Source organism: Ceratotherium simum, chromosome 18 (assembly GCF_057802395.1).
Source record: "Ceratotherium simum simum isolate JZ-2026a chromosome 18, ASM5780239v1, whole genome shotgun sequence".
In the NCBI taxonomy this organism is placed as follows: domain Eukaryota; kingdom Metazoa; phylum Chordata; class Mammalia; order Perissodactyla; family Rhinocerotidae; genus Ceratotherium; species Ceratotherium simum.
The window spans coordinates 9,507,407-9,523,410 of record NC_141917.1 but is presented as its reverse complement, the minus strand read 5'-3'; the positions used below and the strand labels follow the sequence as shown (position 1 = coordinate 9,523,410).

General features: G+C 37.8%; 1 protein-coding gene across 12 annotated transcripts in view; it reads left to right on the top strand.

Moving 5' to 3' along the window:
• Positions 1–16,004, top strand: part of CTNND2 (catenin delta 2) — an 879,093-nt gene that overhangs the window by 665,031 nt on the left and 198,058 nt on the right. For all 12 annotated transcript variants that reach the window (XM_087443138.1, XM_087443127.1, XM_087443130.1 and 9 more), the window contains one exon: positions 9,496–9,709. In XM_087443138.1, coding sequence (XP_087299264.1) covers positions 9,496–9,709 — 214 coding nt within the window. The remainder of the gene's footprint in view (positions 1–9,495; positions 9,710–16,004) is intronic.

Below are 16,004 nucleotides of genomic sequence, written 5' to 3'. Positions count from 1 at the left end.
CCAAAACCTACTATCGTGATGATTATCAATGCACTTGTTTATTAAAAATGAAAGGCCAAAAATCTTAGTCACTCGTGATTTCTTTTTTTCAGTCATATTTTCTGTACTACCTGAAAAACAGATCTAGAATTTGGCCATTTCCAGCACTTGGGTGCCCATCAGTCTGATCTAAAGCTACCACATTTCTCGCACCTAGACAATCTCAGTGTCCCTTACTGGTGTCTCTGCAGTCTGTTCTCCGTGTGGCACTTACAGCCGTCTTTAAACAAGTGTGTTAGGTCAACTTTCAATCCCATATTCCTGAGAGTAAACCCATTGCCTTCGTAGTGGCTAGAAGCCACAGCTCCAGCCCTGTGCCACCTCGCAGTCACTCTCCTCTCCTTCCTCTCCTTCTCTCTGCTCCAGCCACTCTGGCCTCCTTGCTCTTCCTTGGGACCCTCGATTACTCCCTCATAGCATTTGATCTCTATTCACATGTTCCCTGACCATGATACCCTGACACCCTGTCTGCACCATCATCCCACAAGCTATATCCTTTTTTCCTGCTGTATCTTCTCCGTGGTTCTTATTATTGGGGAGGATCTGGGTTTTGAGGGGCTTAAGTTTTGCACAGTTTGATGGATCCTCTTAAAGGATCCAAATTATAACTAGAAAATTGCTAGGTCTTCCTCCAGATAAAGCTGCCTCTGTTTTTCACTTTTGAAATGGTCCTATTGGCTTCTTTGCTGGTTTCTTTACTTAATTTCTGGCTCCTCTACAGGTATGTGGACTCCTTTAAGAGAGGAGCTTGGTCAATCTCATCTGCCTCTGAGCCCAGCTTAGCCTGAACAGACTAAGCATCCATAAACATTAGTCAATGAAGGACTGTCCAATCCATACAACAATGAAAGCTTTTGGGGTAATATTTGTGGGCATTCTGAGATATTTTAATAATTTTCAAATCGTTCAGTTATATATCTGTCTTACGGGATCTGTGTTTCCAAAATTTATGTGCGCTCACCTAAAATTCTCTTTGAGATGCTGAATGGTATATGAGTTTAGCTTTGCCACACACAAATATGTCAGATTGAGTTCAGTTTGGAACACAGTAAGGGAGACTTTTATTGGAGACATTCTGTGTGATTGTCACTACTCTGTGATTTTGTATTCTGTGTCTACAAGAACAGCTCAAAACTTACGCCAGATAATGGAAACCATGACAGTTGTTTGGAAAACGATGAGTGTGTCTGAGTGGTGTTTTTAGAAAAAGGAATTTATGGAATCACTTGACATTCTTTCTTGTTAAAAAAAGAAAAGAGGGGGCCTTTTCTGGGTGCTCGCAAAGAGTGGTGTTGAAACCAGCATTTGGTGTGCTTCAATTCTGAGTGCTGAGGAGTGTTTTCGGAGGGTGTCAGCCCCCGGCCTCCAGATGGACAGCTCTGAGGCCCCCTTGGCCTCCGCGCTGGCTTTGTTGGGAGGCACAAGATTTTCAATAGTGAATCCTACTGCCTGCCATTCTTCCACTCAGACTGATGGAATTTCATTCTGAGCGTCTAGAAAGTTCACTGCTCACGATCACAGTTAGCAAGAGGGGAATGGCAAGGGCCAAGGATGGTGGTCTATGTAATTTGTGACTTTTCAGATGCTTTGTTCCTTTTAAAGCGTCTTGGAAAATGCATCGCTGCGTGGAATAATGATTTACATTCAGACCAAAATAAGGGGCTTTTCCCTTCTTATCTTTATCTCCTTAAATGGTGAGATCACGAGAGTGATGAGAACTTGAAAGTTCCAAGTGCTGTAAAATAGATCACTTCAGAGATTTTCATGGGAAATGGTTTTCTTTAACCAGAGATATGGACAGGACAGGATCCTATTGCCAATACCTAACTAGTACAATACTAGCTACTTCTCTTAAATTGAGGATAGTAAAAAAAGAAAAAAATGTTCAGATTCTCACCTTTAAGAAGTTCATTTTGTTATATGTCCATGCAGTGACCTCTGTGATGGTCTTCAGTGCCAGCTGAGGACATGTTGCATGGTGGGGGGGCTGGATTTGGAAATTTTTGCAGGGTGACAAGATTCTAGGAATGTGGGGGCTTTTAGACTGGAAAGAATAAGGGAATTCAAATAATGATAATAGTAACATATTACTCTTTATCTTTTCCATATGATTTTCAAAAACTCAATAGCTTTCTGCTAGACGCAAAGATGGAACCAAAACCCCTACACGTGTTACATCATGACACATGAGTAGCATCTGGAAAATCTACATGAGACTAGAACCTTCTGAGTCATTTAACTTGTTACTGGTTATACCTTTTGTTACTGGTTGCATCATTTGCTAATAGTTGCATTTTTTCGTCTGTTTATTAGAAGCTAAGTTTTTAATAAAATCAAAACATTGTTCTTTTCTCTTTTTGCCTGATAACTCTCTCTATATTTCAAAAAACCATTTTCTCTTTTTCCAAGAACTAGTATCACCTCAAAATTATTTTTAAATACCTTTTTTTCAGTCAATTAAGTTAACATAACAATAAAAACCATTACATTCCTGTCCTTTTAAAAATATAGATTAATTAATTTACTGTACTTGCCTTGGAAATATATCTAGCAAAATATTTCATGGGTGCAATATTGATACAGCACACTTTGATATTTTTTAAATGACTAATACAATCCATACAGTTCATTCTAGAATAAATATATCCCTTATTTAATCTTATTAGTTATATACCAGATTGGATTAATGATCTATTAGGTAATATACAGTTTACACACTAAATAAAATTTATGACATTATAACTCTGAATTTTATACCTTTCACTGACTCTATCATGTGTTATATCAGCATATTATTAAGATAATTCACATATTGACCAGGTAATAAGTCAATTAAGAATATCCTTTAACAAGTCAATATACTGAGTAATTCCATGAGATAATATTTATTGAGCACTTTGTTAAACAATTCACATTTGAAATTTCATTTAATTCTAAAAACAACCCTATGAGGCAGGTTTACATTTTGTTCATAATTTACAGACATTTAAGTAACTTGCCTGAGGGGACACAGGTTTTAAGAGAAAGAGGAATGACCGTAACCCAGTTGCTCTGGCTTCAAAGCCAGCATCCCTAAACACTACAATATACCCCGTCTCTAAAACATAATTTTAAAAGAAACATAATCCATCTTGGTTCACCCACTAAATGGAGAAAGTAGATCATTTTGCACAACTGTAGAGAGAAAGAGATTTTTCTCTCAAAATTCTCAAAAGTAATTTCTACCATAAAACTAAAAAAGATTTTGGCCTTTATGAATTGTACTTCTATTTTACTCAGAGGCAACTACATGTACACACATAAATTCAAATTATATGGAAACATTGATTGTTTAACTGGCCTTACTATAAGGGTAAAGGATGGAATTCAGTGAAGTAAAATATGTATTTTACAAACTGATGACTTTGCAGGTTCTACATTAAAGTTCAACAGTGAGATTCAGTTACTTCCGATTAAACCTCTGGTTTTTGATCCGCAAACTTTGTATCATCCAGGAGCTTTTTAAACAGAGAAAATTATTTAATTTTTAATCATTAGTAAGGAATATAAAACAACTGTTTCTATTTTTTTATTTTTTTCAAACCAGCACCCTTGAAAAATAAGTTATTCAGAAATTTACTAAAATCACTGAATCCAAAGTACCTTGTAGTCAGCTTTCTCTAAATTACTTCTCAGAAGTTGTGACTTGATTGTTCATAAATGTCTAGAGCAAAAGGAAGTACTGTATATTATTAGTCCTGCAGACTATTATTAAATTTATTGTTAAACATACCTCGACTTTAGGTCCAGTCTAGTTTCTTTTAGACTAAATCAGAAGCCCAAAGGCATAGCCATTTATGTATATAAACCCTCGAGAGGTATAGAATGTATACCCAGGTACTTAGCTGTTTGAGGTCCTTATATCATCAACAGTGTGTTAACAATAGGCTACTCCAGCTTCTCCCCCAACCTCACCCCCTCAAGCTCCAAACTCTTGCCCCTTTCAGAGGCAGAGCAGGTGAGCAATCTCTTTTATTGCAAAGAACACCTATAGCCCATGCTCTCAGGGTCTCATTATTCTCAAAGCAACTTTTCATAGTATTTTTCTATATGAATTCAGGTACCTCCTGAAGAGAATTCTATTCCTTGTTAATTTTTTAACCCACCATACATCATCGTTATCATTATAATTTCATGAAAGCTGATATGAACATATGCACACTGCTGTAATTGGATATGTTCTAAATTATTTATGATGTTGATATCAATTTAATGATAATAGCTAACTCATTGGTAAATATATTTTATTCTCTCTCCATAAATGCAGATAATGTTAAGAGTAAGAGATCCATTAAGTGGTCAGGCCCCATTTTTGCAATGGGTAATATTGCATTACTTGCATTTCTCTTGTGTTTAATTTAATTGCCCATCCATTTGTTTTCTGGTTTAAGAAGCTTATATATATTCTGCCTTGTAATGAAAGGGCAAGGAAGAAAATCATTGCATCCTACTCGTGAATGATTTTTAGATACCTTTAGTTCTAGAGTTTAAATTGTAAAATCACTTTAAAACAGTAGGTTGTATGGCAAAGGTGTGGAAGCCATTTTCATTCTCCTTTGACACAAACTGAGTGAGCTTCACTGATTCTGTGCACACGCATCCCAGCCTCCATCCCCAGGAGACTGTCCACATCAGGTTAAAGAACGCCCTCTCTGTAAACAACCTAAGAGGACAGGCAGTAGGGCATAGTTTTGTTTTGTTTGATTAGTTAATCCATTTTTTTATTTCCCCGGGGTGTGAGGTTCATCAGCCCCCACCTTCCTTACTTCTTGTAGACTACTCTCTCCATCTAGATCCCAGAAATTCACAGCTGAGCAGAAAAATAAAAGTGAGCTATTGACATAGGAACAATTGACTAAAGTAGACCATCTATCAAAGAATCATTAGTAAATGAATTTGAGACTGTCTATTCAGGTTATGTATGAAAAGCCCTTTCCAGTCATTCCTGATTCTATCAAGTTCAGCAAAGTAGCAGATATGAGATTTGTTCAGTCCAGATCCAATTCAAGCTATTGTCTTTCCTATATGTATTTCAACATTGTTTTTATTCAATGATGTGTGTTAATGTAAATAAATCTGAATCACACACTCTTAAAAGAGAAGAAAACGCAATGAGATACCACTACAACCTATTAGAATGGCCGAAATCCAAAACACTGACAACACCAAATCCTGGCGAGCAGGAGGAACAAGAGGAACTCCCATTCACTGCTGGTGGGAGTGCAAAATGGTACAGCCGCTTTGGAGGACTGTGTGCTGGTTTCTTACAAAACTAAACATACTCGTGCCATACAATCCAGTAGTTGTGCTCCTTGGTATTTACCAAAGGTTTTGAAAACTTAATGTCTACACAACAACCTGCTCACTGATGTTTATAGCAGCTTTATCCATAATTACCAAAACTCGGAAGCAACAAAGATGGTCTTTGTAGGTGAATGGATAAATAAACTGTGCTATATACATACAATGGAATATTATTCAGTGCTAAAAAGAAATGTGCTATCAAGCCATGAAAAGACATAGAGGAACCCTAAGTGCATATTACTAAGTGAAAGAAGCCAATCTATAAAGGCTACATACCATATAATTCCAACTCTATGACATTCTGGAAAGAAGTAAAACTATGGAGACAGTAAAAACGTCAGTGGTTGCCAGGGGTTGGGGGGAGAGAGGAATGAATAGGTGGGGCACAGAGGATTTTTAGGGCAGTGAAACTATTCTGTATGGTACTGTAATGGTGGCTATGTGTTATTCTACATTTGTCACGACCCACAGAATGTACGACATCGAGTGAACCATAATGTAAACTATGGACTTTGGGTTATCATGACATGTCAATGTAGGTTCATCGATTATAACAAATGTCCCACTATGAAGGAGATGTTGATAAAGGGGGAGGCTATGCTTGTGTGAGGGCAGCGGTATATGGGAACTCTCTGTACTTTTTGTTCAATTTTGCTGTGAAAGTAAAACTGCTCTAAAAAGTAATGTCTATTTTAAAATAGTAAAAAAGAGAGCTAGAGAAAGAACCTAACGCGTGACAACCAACTGCACCACATTCTATTCATCTGATATTTATTAATTTACTACCATGTGACAGACATTCTTCTAGGGCATTTTATTATATTTTACATATATTAGATACAATATTATGTGGCATTTTATTAACTTTGTTTTAATAATGTTAAACCTAGAATCTTTTAAGATTTGACTTTTGAAGAATTCTGCATGAAGATGGTAAAGGGAATAGGAGAGAGAGTAAACTGGCCTAAACTTACAGTGTGTGGGCTGAAACAAGGGCTCCCCCTTTTGGGTGTGGAGTGACCAACAGGGAGTGTACATGGAAAATAGATGGCTGGCCATTTAGTGGAAGAGACAGTAAAGGTGCCATTTCAGAGAAGAGAGTCTCCCCTGGTAGTTTTTCAAAGAGAAGTTGTACGTTATTAATGTTTAAAATAAGTTTGTTTGGAGTCTTATAAGAATTTAAGATTGGATACAAGAAGAAACTGGAAGAATTGGGTGTAAGCAGAAGTTGAAGCGGGGGAGGATCTAGGAGAAAAGCAGAGCGGAAGTGAAGAGGACGGCGTTGGGACCCATCCTCAGCCACCCAGAATAAAGACCCTACAAGAGAATTGAAAGTCCACCTCACAGCTTCCCTCTGGTCCTGTTGGGAGAGGGGAGGTAACGGGAGGAGGAGGAGCCAAGGACCTGACCCTCACACTTCACATCTGTGAATGTTTAAATATCAACTCTGCTAATGTTTGGCCTCAGAAAACTGAAGTAGGATTGTCTAACATTGTTAGATAAAATTCAACCTCAAGAAAACAAAAGTTTTTAATATAGATGATCCAGTGACCCCAAAATAAGGGCAGAAGAAAAAGTTTATTTTCTTATTTGTGTTTCTCTAAATAGATTAAAATAGAACTTAAGATTTCCTTATAAATTTGCATATATGGCATTAATTAGGATCACACTGAAAATATTGTGTTCTCATTATACCATTAAGAATTGATATTGCATTCATTTTGAATTCATTTTCCCTCTTAATGCTTTGCAATAATATTTTAATAGCTTCATTCATTAAGTTCTTTGAATGGGAAATATATTATCATAAATTAGAAATATTAATTATAATATACAATACAGCTAAAATATATAGATATAGATAAAATACTTGGATAGATAGATAGGAAGATAGGTAGATAGATAGATTTACTATACCATTTCTTTTTTTTTTTATAAATTTTATTTATTTATTTTTTCCCCCAAAGCCCCAGTAGATAGTTGTATGTCATAGCTGCATTTCCTTCTAGTTGCTGTATGTGGGACATGGCCTCAGCATGGCCGGAGAAGTGGTGCGTCGGTGCACACCCGGGATCCAACATGGGCCGCCAGCAGCGGAGCACAGGCACTTAACTGCTAAGCCACAGGGCCAGCCCTATACCATCTTCTTTTAACATATAACCAATCAGAGAACTGTAAGAATGGCTTTATTACCTCTTTTTTAATGGTTTCATCATCACTAAAATAATTAAACCCAGAGAATTTTAAGGTAAAGCACATACATGCAAATACACACACATAGAGAAAATGACATTCATAGTTTAACCTTTTTGTGCAAATGGAATGTCTCTTCTGCAGTATTATAATAAAGTGGATGTGGTTATAACCCAGATGTACGTACGGGACACACGTATATAGTGATACAAACTTTATCTCTCTTGGATGGGTGCCAAGCAGGGTAAAACTGTAAATTGGGCAAAAGTTATTTTCCAATCCTTTCTCACTTTTTTAAATTGACCCAATAATCCCTTTAGCCACCTTCTGGGCTCTCTTACCTCCGCAGGCTACGCAGGCACCTTGGGGAAGTGACCGCCCTGCTCAACAACCCTGTCCCTCTGTGTCCTTCCCTCTTCCTTCTCTGGTGCTATTCTCCCAGGAGGTGCCATCTGCAAACACCACATTCATGTTTTCCAAATAGAGACTCAGAGTCCGTGAGTTTTGTGAGGATTTCACTTCTTCTCTTTGCATTTTGTTGATGGATGAAAATAATTCCAAGAGGCATATTCTGAATCATCAGGTGTCCCGCCTTATATGAATGATGCATGCCCTTATTTTATTTGTAAGCTACTGTGGGAAGAGCTGCTGTAGCCCCCTGGAAACACTCTTAGCTGTTCACAAAAGGTTTTGTTTTTTTCCCTTTAAAGAAGGATATTACTCAATTCTGAAAAGCTGAGTGTTAGCTAATCTGAGTAACACAACTGTAACAAGTAGTACACTCTCCCTCCCCGTTGACTCAACACATGTTTGTTGCACATTTACTCTGTGCCCAGCATTGCCCTGGGGATAGGGACAGGGATATGTCAGTGAACAAGCAAAGAGACTTGCCCTCCAAGAGCGTACCTTCTAGTGGAAGACAGACAGTAACAATAAGCATTCATAAAGCAGGTGGAAATGACAAATGCTATGAAGAATTCTGTAACAGATTAATTATCTTTATCGTAGCTGCACTGGGGAAGAGGTGTGGGTCAGATTGCAATTTTAAATAGTGTGGTTGGAGCAGCCTCATAGGGAAACTGGCATTTGAATCCCTTGGAAGAGTTGGGGGATTTAGCCACGTGCCCCAGCACATCAGTGGAGTAAATGCATTTTCCGTAATAGGAAAACTAAGTAGGGAAGGTACCAAATTATAATCTTTCATACCAAATTATAATCCTTTGATCCCTGAGGGACATTGAAATTAAAAAAAGAAAAGAATATTACTAACGAATCGTGTTATATTTCCATGTTAATGCAGAAATATTCAAATACGGCTTTGCTAATGAAAATTCCATGAAATGGTCTGTATGTTAACTAGCCAATTTGTTTGCAGTTTGAATTTTAAAATTGGTCTAAAAATTTAAGGACAGCAAGGAGAACACACATCTAGAAACATATTGCAAGGCTTTTTTCCATTCACTTATTTAAAAAATCAAAATTTTCTTTGGGTAAAAACAATACCACAATTTAATGTAATTTTGTACATCAATCCTGCAGCCCTTTAAGACAGTGGTTAAATTTAATAAGTCTTAGGAGTGAGAAGCATTCTTTTGCTCCCCCATCTGCTTCATGCCATGAGAGTGTGGCATGTTTGTATAGAGAGAAATGTCTGAGACACCCATTAGGAAGTTAAAATTACCTCTCCAAAATTCCGTAGCTTGAAAGGAAATGCATCTGAATTTTTATTGGTAGGATATTAAAGCAAGTAAAGGCAATAAAATCTAAGCAGAACGCTAATTTGTTTTCTTTTCCCTTTGTATGCCTTAATTCAGTTCAGTGCAATTGATTGTTGCAGCTACTTCATATGAGAAACCTGTTTTGGTTTAAATAGTGAAAACTTCCTCTCTAAGGCAAAAGGTGTGTCCTTTGCTTTTTCAGATAAGGCGACAAGGAGGCATTCAGCTCCTGGTGGACCTGCTGGATCATCGGATGACGGAAGTCCACCGCAGTGCCTGTGGAGCCTTGAGAAACTTGGTGTATGGGAAGGCCAACGATGATAATAAAATTGCCCTGAAAAACTGCGGCGGCATCCCAGCGCTGGTGAGGTTACTCCGCAAGACCACCGACCTGGAGATCCGGGAGCTGGTCACAGGTTAGAACCCTTATGAACAGCACGACTGACTCTCAAGATAAAATTTCCGTTATCCAGCATGGTTTCAGATGTGCTCATGAAGTATTACAGTCCAGGCCTTTCAGAGGGCTAATAACATAGGCAGGCCCCATACGTGTTTCCAAATGACTAAACACATGAATAAAAGGGTATCAAATGTAACACACGTGAATTAATTGAATTAAATAATTAGAATCCAATAAACCTAACCCTCACTAAAGTTCTATGACCATATTTCAGTTTTTGCATTTGATTTAGAAGTAGCTCAGCATCTTACCATACCCACGGGGCATCATTAGAATGGCATTAATAATGATGAAAGGACAAGGTATGTGAGTTATTGTTAATAAGGTGTATATTCTGGTTTATAGTGTGGTTAACAACAGAGATCTATCTTATCATATTTAACGATTAATTTCTAAATGTTTATGCCTACTAAAAGTCCCCAGGTTATAGAATTACATATTAGGGAATTTTTCAAAGCAAACATGAGAGAAAGCCTTTCCATGAACATAGAACTGTTGAGTTTTGTGAAATGGAGATAATTATAGTCCCTACCTCATAGAGCTGTGAGGATTTAATGAATGAGAACATGTAAAGCATTTAGCACATGCTTTTTTGCAATATGTGCAAACACAGGAAATATTAGCCACTCTCGTCCCTCATTTTTTAAGTGTGCAGTTTTACTGGTTGGCGTCCTAACAACAGAAGTGGCCTCAATATGGGATTTCAAATTACTCTTCTTGATTATACACATTGCTGTTCTAGGTGGTGTTTGGGTCTGGGTTCATCAAAGTACCCCTTCAAGCAAGTGTTTGGGAAAGGGGTTGCAAGGTTGCCTCTCAAAAAAGGATCTTTTCATTATCCATGATTCTGCTAACCAGCTGTCTGAACTCTAAAATTTCCTTGTAGCTATGCTGATGAAGTGTGTGTGAACTTGTTTATTTAAGAGAATACATGACTCTAGCTAGAAAGGCATAAATATTTGTTCAGTCTTGGGTCAATACTCTCAGCTTCAGTGTATTTTCTTGAATTTACACCCTTTAAGACTATTGTCACATCTCTTTCACACTCTTAGCGAAATTAGTATCAGACCTCATTGTTTTTCCTTTGTTTTTTTCTTTCTCTAAGTGGAGAATTGTCTTTGTAGAAAAAAATAAAATAGTGGTTAAGGGTTACAACGTTATTAAAGTAATGTTTCACACTCAACTAACATGGCGTGACAGGGGTCAGTTAAGGTAAAACTATTATTATGCACAGATTATGATGTGTAGGATAGTTTTAGGATGAGTTAAAATAATAATAACTCAGTTAATATAATAATAACTGAAAATATACCCTGCCATTATAGTTATGAACCCATCTTTATTTTCATGAGTCGTGTTTAAATCGGAAATACCTGCAAGAGAAAGGACTCAATGCATGTGACAGAAAACAAACATCATGGTGCTTCTGTGCATTAAGACCTTGCCAGTGGGTGCATGAGGCCAACTGAACTAAAGGAACACCTTCTGCTGTATACCTTATGCATCCATTTCATGATTTAAAAAGAATCAGAATTTACTAAAATTTGGATTTTCCCCAACACAAAACCCTTGTCTAGAAGCACCTTCTGTGATGGCTTATCTCATTGCCAAGGAAACTCAGCAGCATGAAAAGGTTGAGGTGATTGATGGCTTAAACTAGAGAAGAAATGACAGCAGTGCCTCTGTCCCACGACATCGTCCAGTGCTGCTTGCCCGTGCTTCTTCTGATACTTGAAGCTGCTATGAAGGAACTGACAGCCGGCTACTCCCTCGCCTTTAGCACTGCTTCTGACAGATGCTGGGTGTCACCCATTATATGCAGCTGGGCAACATCAAAAATTTCTATGTGAGCCTTGTTTGGAAACAACAAAGGCAAATAACTTTTTCAGAATGTCAAGAAGTTTCCTTTCCTGGTGAAACTTTGTAGGAAAGATGCTAGTACTTGATATAGAGAGAGTACATATACCTCTTACTCTGCTCCTTTTGAGAAGAATGCAGGTTTGCCCCCATGGTCATGTCATGACTTAATGTTTCTTCATCAGCATGTGCTGGTGGCCGAGACTCTCCACCTCCTCTCCTAGAAGGAATGCTGTCGTCTGCCATGACGCCGTCCAAGCCATCAGAGCCAAATCCATTCAGGTGACAGTGGTTGCTACCTCAGTAGATGTTTCCTGCCTTTACAGAGGCAGCGTCTTATTGTGCTTGGCTTGAGGCACTTCAGGCATGAATTTCACCTTTTTCAAAGAAAAACATGTCAGAACATTTTGACTGTATGCAGTTCATGGTTTCTGGAGTTGCCATGATGGATACTATTGAAAAACAACAAGCACCTGGGCCAAGCTACCACTCTAGAAAAGGAAACTGGAAGCAAGCATCTACGAGAACATGCCAGCATGGAAGGAATTGCTGGTGTAGACCCAGTCTGTAGTAACAAAACCTTCTAAATTTCCCTGCTGGCAGAAATCTGAGGGTGCCTGGAAACCTGAAAGGCTCTGCTGACTTCTGTTTAGACAGAATATCAATGATGCAAATCTAGCCAAAGCTGACTCCATTGCCTTCGGGAGTCCAGTCTTTTAGTACAGCTAACTGGATTTAACCTCAAGGTCATCAAATCCTTCATTTCTCTTATCGGTTATTCTCTTTCCACTCCTCCTCTGAGTTTCTTGTCTCTGCCCAAGTCTGATGAACTCTTTACTACTCTATGTGAGTCCAGGCTCTTCATTCATTTCCTTACTCCTTCATTTCTCAAGTGATTTTGAATTTCTACAGGTGCCAGGTGGGTGCTAAGCCTTGGACATCTGCATATGCAGGGCTGGTGATCAGTTGACCCACATGGCACAGCTGCATTGATGTTTACACCACTGCCGTGGTTGGGGCCCTATCCTGAATTGTCACACCCGTGCGTTACTGGCTGCTAAAAATTAAAAGAAACATCCCTGACAAACATGTCCATATTTTAGAAACTTAACTAGGTGAGCAACAAGGAGGTTGATGGCTCAGGAGGGTGGAGTAGAGTGTAAGCATAAAAGGCTCACTTCACTTCCATTGTCACAAGGACGCTCCTCAAATCTTTTTTGGGATTACGTTAGGTATTCATGCATGAATAAATAAAACAGTGAATTAAACATAACAACTATGGCTTTTCCTTCGTTTGTAATTCTTCAACGGACCTAATACAGAGTTTGGCAAGGGGTAACAACTCAGGAGCCCCCCCAGTACACAGAAGGGTTTTTTTTTTTGTTGCCGTCTCTTTCCTGCCTTAAAGGCAAATGCATGAAAACACAAGGGTGTTGAAAAAAAATTATGGGGACGGTGATGAACCCTTTGAATTCTTCTCTAGATGTTTACAAACTAGGATGTTTTGTAAACAAATATTCGAAAGAACCATTTTAGTAATTAAAAAACAATAAAGCATGTTTATAAACCAGATTTTAGATTAGACCTTGGCTACATATCCAGAAGGATCTAGAGCACCAAATTATGAACAATAAAACACTAAAAGAAAGAAATGATCTTGCAGAGCGTTAAATTATTTACTGAGTATTCCTTGGCAAACTATTTGAACAATAATAAAATGTTAAAATTGAGGTATTTACATGCATTTACATTCAACACATAAACACGCATGCTTAAAAAAACAGCTGCGTGTTTGCACCACAGTATCTCTTCACAGCAGAATATCTTTTGCCACTGCCTGTTGGGCCTTGCAATAAATAATTTCCTTCCTATGCCATAATTACTGTGAGATGATGATCAGAATTTTATTTAAATCCAGTTGAAGCTATTATATGCTAGCCATTACTTGAAATGCTCTTAAGCAAATAAACTTTGATTAGAAACGCTGTATGTCCTTTGGGCTTGACGAATATAATTTTTCTCTCTCTAAATATGGAAATAATCAACCTAAATTTTGAAATGCCCAAGTAAAGATTTCAGAATGCTTTACAAATCATAATAAAACAGTTTTTATTAAACCATAAAACTTAATAAATAAGTTTTATTTCGATTGAAAGCAAGTGTCCTTAGGAGTTCTACGTCTCCAAGGGCAGAGTATGTCCTTTCCTCTTAGGCTTCAAATACTCAAATAGTCTTTCCTTTCAATTAATGAGACAGGCCTCAGTTTAGCTATTTTACTTATAAGCATTAGGTCAGTTGATTTAATGCCTAGTCTCTAAAGGACTCTATTTTTTGACTTATGTCCCCCCAAAATTCGTATGTTGAAATCTTAACCTATTTTCCCACAAAAAGTGTCTCAGATGTAATTAGTTAAGTTAGGATACTAGAGTAGAATGGGCCTTTAGTCCAATATAGGTGGTGTCCTTGTGAAAAGGAGAAATTTAGACCCAAACGCACATAGGGAGAAGGCCATGTGAAGATTAAGGCAGAGAGAGATCAGGGTGATGCTTCTGCAAGGCAAGGAATGCCCAAGATTGCCAGCAAACCACCAGAAGCTAGGGGAGAGCGTTAGTACACAGGTTTTTCCTCACAGCCTCCGAAGGAACCAATCCTGGTGACACCTTGATCTTGGATTTCTAGCTTCCAGAACTGTGAGACAATAAGTTTCTGTTGTTTAAGCCACTCAGTCTATGGTGCTTTGTTATGGCAGTCCCAGGAAACTAGTACCCAAATCCATGCTGTCCTTCACCTTTTCCCAGGTGTGAGCAAACACATTTGTTGGTCAGGGAAATAAAGCAAGGCAAATAAATGCAGAACCATGAGGGCTAAATAGTGTTGCTGTGTTTAAAATAAATAGGACCCTATTGGCCTGATTTTTTAATGCATCTTCTTGTGAAGGATGGGAAGTGGCAAGGATGATAATTAAATGCATTGTCTTTTAATTTTTTCAATCAAAGTAATAGATGTATATGGTCAAAAAATAGAATAGTATGAAAATGCTCATAATGAAAACAATAGTCCCCGGCCTCATCTATCCTCCTCCCAGTCCCTCAGAGGCATTCAGCCTTAACTTTTGCTTTGGTTTGCCTTGATTTTAGCTTTTTCATGGTTATTCCATGCCTTTAAATAATATGCTTATTTCACTCTATCAATCAGTTATCAATTTTCTATTAGCATAGAGGAGGACTTTTTGCATTTTCACCATTCATGCCTTCTCTTCCTTCTTTCTAGAGTGGTGAGATCATTATTCTTGGTTCCTCTGCAAATTCAATCGGTAACTTCAAAGTTAAGCTTCCACTTCTTTAGTCTAACACAGGCGTTATCTCTTATCACCGATTTTGTAAGATAAGGATGTTAGTGCTTCTAAGTCTTCATCCTTCTCCTTCACAGCCTCTGTCATCATACCTGACTTTTACATTGTCGAGGTTAAATATGTTTGCAATCTATTCTTAACCATAGTCAATCTTTCGAGTTTTCTATGGCTTGATTCAAAAAGTTGAAAGCCAGAGATCAGCTTTTGCATTACGATGGAAGAGCTGACCCATGTGGTGCCCTACAATCACACTTATTTCCCCGTAGGTCCAAAGCAAGGATCCTTGTCAAAGGGTACATTTCTAGCATCATATCTGAATGGATCCTCCATCAGCTACGATGCCCACCAACTCAACTTTGTCCATAATTTCAATCATCATTAATTCCCTAGTTTTCCAAAGATCTCACTACCAGAATCCTCCATCTCTGGGGCAGATTTGGATGATTGCTCTCTAGACCTACTGCATAGCTCTCCTGGGTTGGAGCTTCTGTCTCCTAGATCCCATGCTCTCCTCTTCCTTGGTTTACTTTCTTATAAGTAGATACTTTCTTATAAGAAGATATTTAAGAGATGAAATTCTGAAAAAATGTCAGTATTAATCCTCATACATGATTGATATTTACTAGATTTGGATGGATAGAAAATTATTTTTCCCAGGGATATTTTCTGTAATTTAATTTTGTCCTTGATACTATAAAAGTATGTGATGATATACCTAGGTATGTGCCTTTTTTTTTAATTCAGTGGTATTGGACACTTCCAATTTAAAGACTTATGACCTTCTTCAGTGCCAGAAAATTATCTTGTTATTTTTTTCTTTTTTAATTTACCCATTTTCTTTGTCCTCTTTTTCTGGATTTATTATTAGTCAGATTTTGAACCTCTTGGATTTTTCCTCTGCCTTATATTTTGTTATATAATTTGTAACTCTCTGCCTTTTTGTCATACATTCTGAGAGATTTCTCCAGTATCCAACATTTCTCTCAGTCTATCTATGAGGGTTTTTTTTTTTTTTTTGCAAGGATCTAAGGAGATATTACTA